General features: G+C 42.1%; 1 protein-coding gene across 1 annotated transcript; it reads right to left on the bottom strand.

The window, feature by feature from the left end:
* Positions 1-3,461: 3,461 nt before the first annotated feature.
* On the bottom strand, positions 3,462-4,653 carry LOC119298874 (horcolin). Its single transcript, XM_037576178.1, has 3 exons — positions 4,576-4,653; positions 4,233-4,433; positions 3,462-4,036 (listed from the first exon to the last, which is right to left on the bottom strand). Exons 1-3 carry the CDS (start codon positions 4,576-4,578, stop codon positions 3,800-3,802), a joined length of 441 nt encoding a protein of 146 aa, XP_037432075.1. The 5' UTR covers positions 4,579-4,653; the 3' UTR covers positions 3,462-3,799.
* Between the last annotated feature and the right edge of the window lie 7,982 nt (positions 4,654-12,635).

Consider the following 12,635-nt stretch of genomic DNA (forward strand, 5'->3'; position numbering starts at 1 on the left):
TTCCACCTATGGTGCTATATCCATGGCTCACGCTCATGTATTACGTGAAAGTTGAAAAAATCTGAGAACATCAAGAGTATGAAACAATTGTTTGTCTTGTCATCGGGGTTGTGCATGATTTAATACATTCTGTGATGAAGATGGAGCATAGCCAGACTATATGATTTTGTAGGGATAACTTCCTTTGGCAATGCTATTTTGAGAAGAAATAATTGCTTTGGTAGTATGCTTGAAGTATTATCGTTTTTATGTCAATATTAAACTTTTGTTTTGAATCTTATGGATCTGAATATTCATGCCACAATAAAAAAAATACATGGATAAATATGTTAGGTAGCATTCCACATCAAAAATTCTGTTTTTATCATTTAACTACTCGAGGACGAGCAGGAATTAAGCTTAGGGATGCTTGATCCGTCTCGAACGTATCTATAATTTTTTATTGTTCCATGCTATTATATTATCTATTTTGGATGTTTTATATGCATTAATATACTATTTTATATTAGTTTTGGGACTAACTATTAACCCAGAGCCCAGTGCAAGTTTCTGTTTTTTTTCTTGTTTTGAGTTTCGCAGAAAAGGAATATCAAATGGAGTCCAAACGGAATACAAATTTACGATGATCTTTTTTGGACCATAAGACACACGTAGTTCTTGGAGATCAAGTAAAAGGAGTCCTGAGGTGGCGACAAGGGTGAAGGGCATGCCCTAGGAGGGACGCCCCCTGCCTTGTGGGTCCCTCAGAGCTCCTCTAACCCTAATCTTTCGCCTATTAATTCCCAAATATTTCCAAACCACCAGAAGCGTCCACAAAAATACTTTTCCGCCGCTGCAAGCCTCTGTTCCAGTGTGATCCCATCTTGGGGCCTTTTTCGGCAATCTGTCGGAGGGGGATTCGATCACGAAGGGCATCTACATCAACCCTATTGCCTTTCCATGAAGCGAGAGTAGTTTACCTCAGACCTACCAGTCCATAGCTAGTAGCTAGATGGCTTCTTCTCTCTCTATGATCTTCAATACCATGTTCTCCTCATGTTCTTTGAGTTCTATCCGATGTAATATTCTTTTGCGGTGTGTTTGTCGAGATCCGATGAATTGTGGATTTATGATCAGATTATCTATGAATATTATTTTAATCTTCTCTGAATTCTTATATGCATGATATGATATCTTTGTATTTCTCTTTGAGTTAGAGGTTTGGTTTGGCCAACTAGATTGGTATTTCTTGCAATGGGAGAGGTGCTTAGTTTTGGGTTCAATCTTGCAGTGTCCTCACCCAGTGACAAAGTAGGGGTAGCGAGGCACCAATTTGTATTGTTGCCATCAAGGATAAAAATATGGGGTGTTCATCATATTGCTTGAGTTTATCCCTCTACATCATGTCATCCTACTTAAGGCGTTACTCCATTCTTTATGAACTTAACACTCTAGATGCATGCTGGATAATGGTCGATGTCTGGAGTAATAGTAGTAGATGCAGAATCATTTCGGTCTACTTGACACGAACGTGATGACTATATGCATAATCATTGCCTTGGATATCATCATTACTTTGCGCTTTTCTATCAATTGCTCGATAGTAATTTGTTCACCCACCTTATTATTTTCCTTCAAAAGAGAAGCCTCAAGTGAAACCTACGGCCCCCGGATCTATTTTCTGTCATATATTTTCGGATCTATAAACCAAAAAACCCAAAAATACCTTGCTGCAATTTATTTACTTTTACTTTGTTATTCGTTTTAGTAATCTTTTATATCTATCTCTATCAGGTCTCATCCTTGCAAGTGACTGTTAAGGGATTGACAACCCCTTTATCGCGTTGGGTGCAAGTGTTTGATTTTTTGTCCAGGTGCATAGATTGGAGACTTGCTTGTACCTCCTATTGGATTGATACCTTGATTCTCAAAACTAAGGAAAATACTTATCTCTACTTTGCTGCATCACCCTTTTCTCTTCAAGGGAAAAACCAACGCAAGCTCAAGAACTAGCAAGTCTACTCATATGATGATTTCATAAAATCCCATAAAAATAACAAAATGGGAAGTTATGTAAAAAAATGACATGCACAAAGTTTTTCTTAATAATTTCATTGAACTTTTAACATTCAGTAGTAAATATTTTCATAATAAATGTTTGCCAAAAATATTTTGTAATAGTATTTTCAAACTCTGAAATGCTTCTGTTGCACAGAGGTCCTCTGATGCCTATAGATCACTTTCATGCAAAAACCCAACTTGATCCTTTGGAAATATTAAGCAAAACATTTTTTTCTATTCTGTCCCATTCCTATGTTATAACTACAACCCTATTTTTTTTTATCTCAATAAATTCTGCAATCTTTCCATCTTATAGTCCTTCCAGCTAAACTGTTAAGTCCAGAAGGTCAGCTCCATTTGCATCTCTTAAGTTCACCAAATTATTCCCTATAGTTTTGGTCCGGAACTGAATTTCACCAAAACATGCACTTGCAAGTTGTTTGTTCTTCCAAACTAAACATACCACCCTCTGTATGATGCAATGAAGCATCATTCTGTAAATTTTGGTCATCAACAAAATTTCCTAGGCCACTGTGGCATTTCACCAAACACCTTGTGTGCATGGCAGAAAGTATGCAACCCTCTAAACTACATATGTAACTTGTTCTCCTTGTCAGTCTAGCATGTCCATCAACCTTTTCATAACCATTAACACCATCCTGACAAGTTATAGCTCGATTGGATCAATATGAATGCCTTTAGCATTTCATCGAACACCCTGAGGGCATGCACAGAGCGCAGCCAGCGCACGCTTATCATAGCCATGGGTACTGAGCTGCTGCCACCCTCCTATTACTTCCCTCACTCGCAATGCAGTGTTGGTTTAGGCGTGGAGCGGCCAGAGCGGCATCGGCGTCGAGCGCGGGCGGCGGCCGTAGGCAGGGCATTGAACGTCTCTGTCATATCTACTTTCTCAAACACTTTTGCTCTTGTTTTGGACTCTAATTTGCATGATTTGAATGGCTTTAACCCGGACTGACATTGTTTTCAGCAGAATTATCATGGTGTTATTTTTGTGCAGAAATCAACGTTCTCCGAATGAGTTGAAACTTTCCAGGGAATTTTTATGGAATTAATAAGGAATATTGGCCCAAAGAACAACTGGAGAGGGGCACCAGGGTGCACACACAGCACCTGGGTGCGCCCTCCAGGGCGCACCCTGGTGTTGTGTGGGCCCCTTGTGGCCCATTTAACCCTACTCCAATCGTATAAATTCATATCCTGGGAGGAAAAATAAAGGAGCAAGAATTATGGTGTTTCACGAGGTGGAGCCCCCGCCACCTCCTATTCTTTATCGGGAGGCCAGATCTCGAGTCCTTTTGGGCCTCCAAATTTATCATATCATCTACCTTACGAACTGCAGGGCACACGGTTTATCACTAAACATGCAAGCGTGTGAAAGGTGCGACACATTGGAGCTCTGTCAAATCCGGGTGAGCAGGTTGCACTAGAACAAGCCTTGCAACAAACTTCTCTTATTCAAACATGTGCGCCTTTAGAACGCAATGCATGGCCTCAGCTAATAACTAGCCAGAAGACCTGCGCAACGTAGGATCCTCACACACTTGTCGTGCCATCCCACGACTTGAGGATCATGGCGTCACACATTATCACACACATATGCAAAAGTGCCATGCAAAGCACTTGCAAGTTTATTTATTCTAGCAAGCAGATGCTGCCAGTACTATGTCACGTACGGTACACACTCCTTCCTTCATTGGCTAGGTGGCCAGCCAAGAAGTGTGCATCAACCAACCATTCATGGAGAAATGTAGAACCCAATCGCGTCCAGGAAGGCACCGGCGCGTCCAAAGAAGCCGACGATCTTACCACCGTCAAGCACCGGGACGCGGAAAGGAGTACCGGTACCTGAGCCGTATGTCTTGGTAACCCCCTTGGATGTGACAATTTTAAGAGAGGTTACAATCTCGTCAGTCCCAAATTTACCCACCGTCCCAGAGATTTCTGTCACATAGTTGGTAGCGTCTAGATTAATCTGCAAGAGATGGCAATCATCAGGTCATGTAGGTAAGAGGTAGGTATATGAGTTCATGTAGGAGAACTAGTAACCCTAGCCATTGGATTGGATCTATATAGAATGCCTGACCAGCTCAAACAATAATCAAAACCGACGAAAGGAAACAGTATAGCACAAGACAAAAGAATATTTAAAAAACAAACATTTCACGCACCGTATCTTCCGTGCCGCCAGTGCCACCCCACTTGATGCCGGAAGAGTGTTCAGCGTTATCGGTGCCCACATAGGTGAATGCAATAGCGTCAACGATAGCTCCGCTACTGACGGTCACACTAACCATACGGGTGGGCTTTGGCTGGACATCACGCTCGCTGCCACCATTCCCACCCCATGGTCCAATCTTCACAGGCTTGCTCTGAATTAATTAAGGAGTATACCATTAATTTACTCCAAAATTTAGGATTTCGAGACCAATCCCTTCAAAATACTGTTGAATTTCTCCATTCTTTTGAAGAAAATGAATAAATAAGGACCACATGAGAGGCTCGAACACGTACCATTTTGGCTCTAGCTTTATCAAACCCACCCAAAGCAGCAACCTATGTACGGGTGTAGAAGAGTGACTTGGTTTGCTGGATGGCTTCGTTGTGCAATAGAGAGCCCCCTATATATAGCGGTGCACCCCGGCTCCTCAGAGTTGATAAGAAGAAAGGTAGTACTCCAGTCGCTGTCTTTGAGACTGTTGCAAGACAAGAGTAGCTAGTACTGAAAACCTCATGACCATTGTTGTAAATTACATATTGTTTTTACTATCTTGAAGCGTCCATTAAATTGTGGTCAGTGATGGGTTCATGTGAACGCCGGTAACGATTTTCAAGTCTTATGGACCCATGATTAATCCCGTTTGACTTAGCTACCGAATATACTCTGTATTCGCCAATGTCTCCATGGAATGCTTGAGAACTTCAAACCATGAGAGAATCTGACGGTCAAAACTCTCAACGAGCTGATTGGTATATAGGCTATAGCTCCTCAGTGTGATCCTTGGATCTATTGCTCTGTTATAGCATTCAAATGCTGTTATGATTTGGCAATGGAATCTTTTTTTGCGGGTTATTTGGCAATGGAATCTAACTTGTCTGCCTCTTGTTTGCCTTTTTTTTAGGAGAGGCTCATGTTTGCCTTAATGAACGGTTGGCTATAATCTATATCTGTTGCTGTAGTACCAAAGATGCTAGTTTAATATGCAATCATTTCTTAGGCAGCTCTCATTACTTGAACTCCATACTTTTACTATATTTGTTTTTTCTAGTGCGATTTAGAGCGAGGAGACGGTTTTACCATTGAATCTGAGCATTACTATACCTAAAATTATTTTTACGAGCACACGTGACAATAATGAACGAACTGGCTAATTCGGTTGGGCAAAAGAGTTGTACGTGGTAACCAGTAACTAGTAGATTACCAGAACGACAAAATTGTACTCCCTTCGTTCCTAAATATTAGTCTTTGTAGAGATTCCACTATGTGGATTACATACGGAGCAAAATGAATGAATCTAAACTTAAAATGCATCTATATACATCCGTATGCGGTTTATAGTGGAATCTCTACAAAGACTTACGTTTAGGAACGGAGGGAGTACTAAAGAGCTCCTTTGGGCAAGGCGAGGACTTGTGCAGCTACGTATTTGTTTACCTTGTTGACGAGGGAGGAAGAAAGCCGATCCCAAGAAGATGCGGCGGAGGGTTGCCGAGGTTCTTCTTGAGGCGTCCGAGGGAGAGAGAATGCGTGTGGCGTAGGGGCGCTGGAGCTCCTGTAATCGTATGGTGGACATCTCCGACTGTAAGAGCTGCTGCTCGGCGATGACACGACGGTGGCCCGACCACGCACGTACACGTACACGGTAACGTTAGTGACTTTGTATTCAAAATAATGCGACTCCGAACATACTACATGCCTACACACACAAGTATGGTCTCAGCTGCATTACTGTACTCTACAGTACTAATCAGCTATAATGCGGTCTGGTGATGTGAGAAAACATTGAGACGTGCTGCATCAAAGATCTTTCGTGATCCAGCACATGGCATGGCCGGGTGGATGCATGCACGCTCATGATCTGGCTCCAGCGTTCAGCCCATCCATGGCGTTCATGCTGTGCTCCTACTCCATCTCCATGCCCGTGTCCAGCAGGGCAGACTTTATTTATAACAGGGCAGACTTTATTTATTTTATTTTAAAATATAACAGGGTGCTATACAAGAGCAGAACTACCATGCACCACAAAAGACCACGATCTGAAGAACATAGGGGCTGTATGCATCATTCTGATGCAGAGGCCGGGGGTAATCCTACTTTTCTAACAAAGAACTCAGCTGAACCTTCACATATGTGGACGCCCCTCCCTCCGAATGTTGGTAGTAGTATTGGACTAGTGGTTAATGCAGTGTCTGTTTATTATTATTTGATTAAGTGTGTGTTAACATACACATCACTAAACTTTATTACACAGATATAATTAACATAGTTGAGTAGCATGCAACAAAGTTAATATACACCCGGTTTTGGTCATACCTACCGCCAAAGAGCCAGGGCTCCGCCTCCTCCTGCTCCTCCTCCAAGAAAGAAAGTTAGGGTTTGTGCCTCTCACCGGCGCCGGCGTAGGTCCGCCTCGTCTCCGGTGGCCCTAAGGCCATGGAGGCGCGGTGGATCCTTGCAAGGGCTGGCGGGAGGGCTCCGTTTTTAGTCCTTTTTTTCAATCTTGTTAGGGTTTGTGTCCTACTCAGGAAGGCGAGACGGCGGCGACTCCCTCAAGATGGGATAAAGGTCTCCCCGTCTAGCCCCCGTTCCGGCGGTGCGCCTAGCATTGTTGGTGGGCGTGTGGAGCTGTGTCTCCGGCAGATCTATCTTTGGTGGATTTTCTCGGATCTCGTCGTTGTTCGTCTATGTTCGTGTGTCTTCGGTTTGGATCCTTCCGATCTACGTTATTTTTCATCGGCGGCGGTTGCTGTTCTGGGGTGCTGGTCCTATGGGGCCTTAGCACGACGACCTCCCGACTGTCTACTACAACAAGTTGTGCCCGGCTCCGGCGATGGAGGGGCGATGACGGCGGCGCGCCTTCGGCTCGCTTTGGTGCTTGTAGTCGTCGCTAGGTGGTCTACGAATCTGGATATAATTTTTATTTCTGGTATTCGTTGTACTGCCATGATTGAAGATGAATAGATTGGAAGTTTTTCAGCAAAAAAAAAGTTAACATACACCCACCTGCCCTGTTTGCGCACCCATGAAAAAAAGCAGAATAAAAGGCAAAGGACAAAATCATACCTTCATCAATGGCCAAGAGTGGTGTTTATGAGGTTGGTGATGTTCTTTAGGCTGAAATGGCTTTCCTTCGAGTCTTCACTATCTCAGGAGTTGGTCTTCGAATTGGGTGATGGTGCACATCACCTCCTTCCACTCTTTTGACTCCCGAGGGGTCCACCTGGGAAACCCCGATGCAACTGGAAGTCCATGTGAAAACTCGGCGCAGGAGGTGGCACGCGGCTATGTCGATCTCCTTGAATGGTGGCACCAGGCCCCCCAAGGACGACTTGGGATGCGTCACTCCACCACCCGACTAGAAACCGTCGGCTCGGTGGAAATCCCCGGGCACCCGGATTGTATTTGGGAATCGTTTTCTTCGACATACAACAACAACAACAACAACAACAAGGATTACCATCAGTCTACAGTATAATAAAATAAAAATACAATGATTATTTTGGACCAAAAGAAACGAAGGAGCCAATCACAGAAATTTGTTGTGGTTACATTATCTTCATCAAGAAAATATTATCCACTTGGATTGAAAGCCTGCAAATATATTTCTGGATGATAATTTGGCACCAAAAGTTGCTGATTTCAGTCTATCAAAGTGCTTTGTTGAAATGCAAAGCCAGGTTCTTACTATGAATGGAAGAATGTTGTAATTTTGCTAAGCCTATTGGAAGTGCAATCTCAATTTATGCTATATCTTTATAACACCCCATTACGGTGCTCATTAGCCAATCCACAGATACATATTTAAGTAGTGGATATATGGCACCAATTTTTTTGACCATACTGAAATCACATATTGGCATTCATACGGGCTTCATACTACAGTATTGGTGTAATAATCATATAGAGATACTTATGGAGGGTTGTGAACCAACCAGTGGTTGGATGGTTAGAGGGCCGACCAGGGTTCAAGTCCTGGTGCTCGCATTTATTCCTGAATTTATTTCCGGATTTCCGGCGATGCCAATTCAGTGGGAGGCGACGTTCCCTTCGACGACGAGGTGCCTGCAGTGACTTCGTAAATTTCAAGATGATATGCCGGTTCGGTCTTTCGGAGGTGCTCATAGGGGTAGAGTGTGCGTGTGTGCGTTCATCGGGGTGAGTGTATGCGCGTGTATATGAGCACTTGCGTCTGTAATGTGTTCAAAAAAAGATACTTATGGAGGGTAGGTAATGGTACTTATGCAACTACAAGGAATTGATCCACTTGATCATAGGGGTTTCGAATAATTTATGGAGGGTACTCACATAGGGTTGGTAACGGTACTTATGTACTATTTTGCTATCCACTTGATCAGAGGGGTTTAGAATAATTTAGTACATTGACATTCCAATGTTCATTAGTACAGCAACCCCTTTTATAATTGGATGGAGCCACTGAAATTCTGGAAGTGAACATGTTTCATATTAGAATGAGTGTGATAGAACCAAATGTATTTTGCCACCCCTTTAATTACATGTTTATTGCAAAGGTTTATTCCAAACTTGCAACCTGTGTTCTTTGAGAGAAAACATTTCGTATGGTAGTATGAGCATTTTGTATAGCACTGAGATTGTACTGCCGACATAACAGGATCAGACCGCCAAGAATGCTTTTAAAAAAATCAATAGATTGCCCTAAGCTTTGAGAGCCACAGCAAGCCACACCAGCGCTACTGCAGGGACAAACGGGGGCATCGAGCCAAGGTGAGCCCCTCCCCTCCTCCCAATGCCTTTTATGTGGCTCTCCTTTCAAGTGGTGCTGCTGATGATGTAATATGTCCCATCGAACCATATCACTATCGGTTATGCCAAATCTATTACTAGAACTTCATCATTTGTTCGTATGTTGGACTGGGCACTGTAAATTTGAATCATGTATCAAATTGCACTCTAATGCTTCTGGGTTTATTTCAACATTCTGCCTTTACTATTACGCTTCTACAATTTTACTTACCTAAGTATCTATAATTACTAATAGACTTTAACTTGGGATTTATTTCCATCACACTCAATTTTTTTAGGCCCGGCCTGGAGGTGCTGGCAACCTGATGGACGATGACGATTTAATAGTCAAGGGGCTTCCACATGTTATAAGTAAGCCATGCATATGTATAAAATTTACTTATTAACCTAATAGATTCTTTTACCTTTTCAGTGAATGTAGCTCTCTGCCATCTGTGTTATCATCAGCAGAAGGTATATGCTCGAAGAAGCTATCAATTAATGGATCGATGATACAATTCATGCATTCGAACTTGCTGACGATGCCATGTTAATGGCATCGGTGAAAATCGATCTCCCACCCCACAACAAAAGCATATTGCCAACTCAACAACAACTTTATGGAGAATCAACTCAGCTTGCCAGCGATGCTATTGAATCAACATGTTCTGCTGCTTTAGACTATCTACAGGCCGTGGGCATAATTACAATAGATGATGCCAACTTGGTGGAGCTCAAGAAATGCCAAAGGTAACTCAAAGTTGAGCAATTCTGGTCATCAGTGGTATATGATCGTGCGGAATCCTTTCAGAATCAGCTCGCCTCTTTAACCATGTTAGAGGAATGGCCTCATTCACAGAGCGACGATGATAACAATCCAGCAGCTAAAAGTGTCAACAAATTAGAGGTAATCACAGTATTGGTCAGCTTTCACTTGCATTCCTATAATACTAGAGGATGGACATTGACCTCTAGGATGGCCGCACTGAAACTGACCTACCCTCCATCCTACTCTTCAGACTTCTACAACTATATGTATTACTCATGTTGGTTGATTTCCCAATGAAACAGACCACATGCACAGCAAAAAATCAAAGTCCCAGCCTACTGCCTGCATGACTTTAGTCTTTAAAGACTAAATGCATGGGTCAAATGTATGCCGGTTTTTAAAATCATTTCGTATAGCATCTACAGAATATATCAGTGTTTAAGCAGCATAGGAGCTCCTCTCTGCAGCTATCGACTATCGTTGCGAATCTCGAAAGACACGCTTCAAGATTATGCCTCTTATAAGCGAGAAGCCTGGATTTGTGCTCTCTTTTGATAAACGCGGTATGTAATAACGAATCACGTTGAGCTCTGTCTAAATGCATGGAACTTTGTGCCGAGTTATATGAATTGCTGCCCAGGATTCAGTTTGTATATTATTTACCTATAACATGGTATGTAATGGCAAGGAAGTCGATGACTACGTATGGATGTTGTTTAACTATATATTTGATGGTGACTGTTTCTTAAATATAGTTAGCTGGTCCCTGCCGGCTAATTTGTTGAGCCTTTTGATGCTCTCTTTGATTTCCGATCCGTTCTTTGTGTTTGATTGAGCTTACCAGTCCTGCTACCAAATACTTATGCACATGGAAACTCTAATAGAGTTATAGCTGTCTAAATTTTCTAAGACTAGATCAACTGTAAATTTAGTTGGTAAACACAACTACATTATCCTATTTTTTTTATATTTGCAATGCTTCAATTACTGTATTACCGGGTTGGATATTAATATGGTTTATAATATGGTAGATAATAAAGTGGAAGCCACTCGGATAAAGCCATGGTTTATCTTCATATATACCTCATGGACTGCAGGGCAACGGTTTACCACTAAACGTGTGTGCGCGTGAAGGAGCGGCCAAATGTTACCCAGTCCAACTCCAAAGATCGAATCCAGCTCAGTAGGTTGCACCAGAGCAAGTCTTGTCAGTCAGGGTGACCATGCAAGTCAAGGCCACAAACTTCTTTTATTCATACATGTGCACCTTTACAATGCAAGGCATGGCCTCAGCTAATAACTAGCTTGAAACATGTGCCACTTACGATCCACACACACTAGTAGAAAAACACCTAATAGTCCCGGTTCGTAAGGGCCTTTAGTCCCGGTTCATAAACCGGAACTAATGGGTCGTTACTAATACCTCCACCCATTAGTCCCGGTTCAAACACGAACCGGGACCAATGTGCCTCCAGGTGGCCTGTGCCTCGAGCCCAGTCAGGGGGCCTTTGGTCCCGGTTGGTGACACCAACCGGGACCAAAAGTCCATGTTTTTTTAGAAAAGTGGCTGCTTTAGGGGTTTTGGGGGTTATTTTTAGGTTGTTATTAGCTAGCTAATAGAGAGAAGTGTCCTCTCTTATATCTTCGTCCTTGGTTTACCAACGCTGCTGCTATATATATGTTCATTTCACCCGCTGATATAATAACTCATGCATGCTCTCGCATCATACATCATCATATATAATAACAAGTCCTACTAATCATGCATCATCATACAACTTCTACTCGTTATTAATAATAAGTCATACGATCATAATCCTCATAGTCATCGAACCCAACCCTACATAATTGTTCTTAGCACATGATCATCAGTATCAGGTAGGGCCTAAACACCATTAAGGTAAAATAGCATAAAATAATATAGACCCTGACTCTCCATTATGAAGAATGGAGATCATCCTGTCTCCAATTCTTGCACTTCGCCTCCTTTTGCTTGCAAGAAGCTCCTTACGACTGTCCATACATTTTTTTCCATTCTTTGATTGTCATGTCTCCACTTATTTTAGAAATCCGGTATGGACAATTGAGATTCGTAGGACGACCTGGTTGTATGTTCAAAACATCAAGGCGACCGTGCGTATAAATCAGATGAGGCACACAATCATTCGGGATTATCTGTTGAAAAACATAGTAATAACTTCGTAGTTAGCAATGATGTACTAGTTTTAGAAGTGTGCAAAAAGATGCACGGATGTCGTAATAGTAAAAAATCTTACCAGGGTATCTCCATGGTAGTTACCGTAGTTCAACACGTGCACTAGTGGCACGTATTGACCATAATGTTGAGGAGTTTGATTGTAGATATTGTAATTCTCAAGATCAGTACAAAATGCGACCAGATAATTTTTCTCCTGATAAGTTAATTCGGAGCCTTCGGTGTAGTAGGTTCTGTCTACCATCTTCCGCACATTCTTTGAAGAATGAAAATAAGCTGTCAATGGAAATAAGTTGTCAACTATTTTGAAATAAACAATATAAATTACTTAATAACTATGTTAAGCTCACATGGGAGAAGAATTGGAGGTGTATCCACACGGACGCAAATCGAAGGTCTCTCTTGCTCGATTGTAGGATCTCCAAGATCCATGGTGACAAGCATACCCTCATAAAAACCATACAACTTGCAAAGTGCTTCCCAATTTTTACAACCAAAATGGGTTACACTCTGAGCATTGCACAGCTTTACTTGAAAATCCACACCATGATGGGTGCTTAGGATAAATTTTTTGGTTTCCATACTTTCATGGTCTTCAAAATCCATCC

This window comes from Triticum dicoccoides, chromosome 1B (assembly GCF_002162155.2).
Source record: "Triticum dicoccoides isolate Atlit2015 ecotype Zavitan chromosome 1B, WEW_v2.0, whole genome shotgun sequence".
NCBI lineage: Eukaryota > Viridiplantae > Streptophyta > Magnoliopsida > Poales > Poaceae > Triticum > Triticum dicoccoides.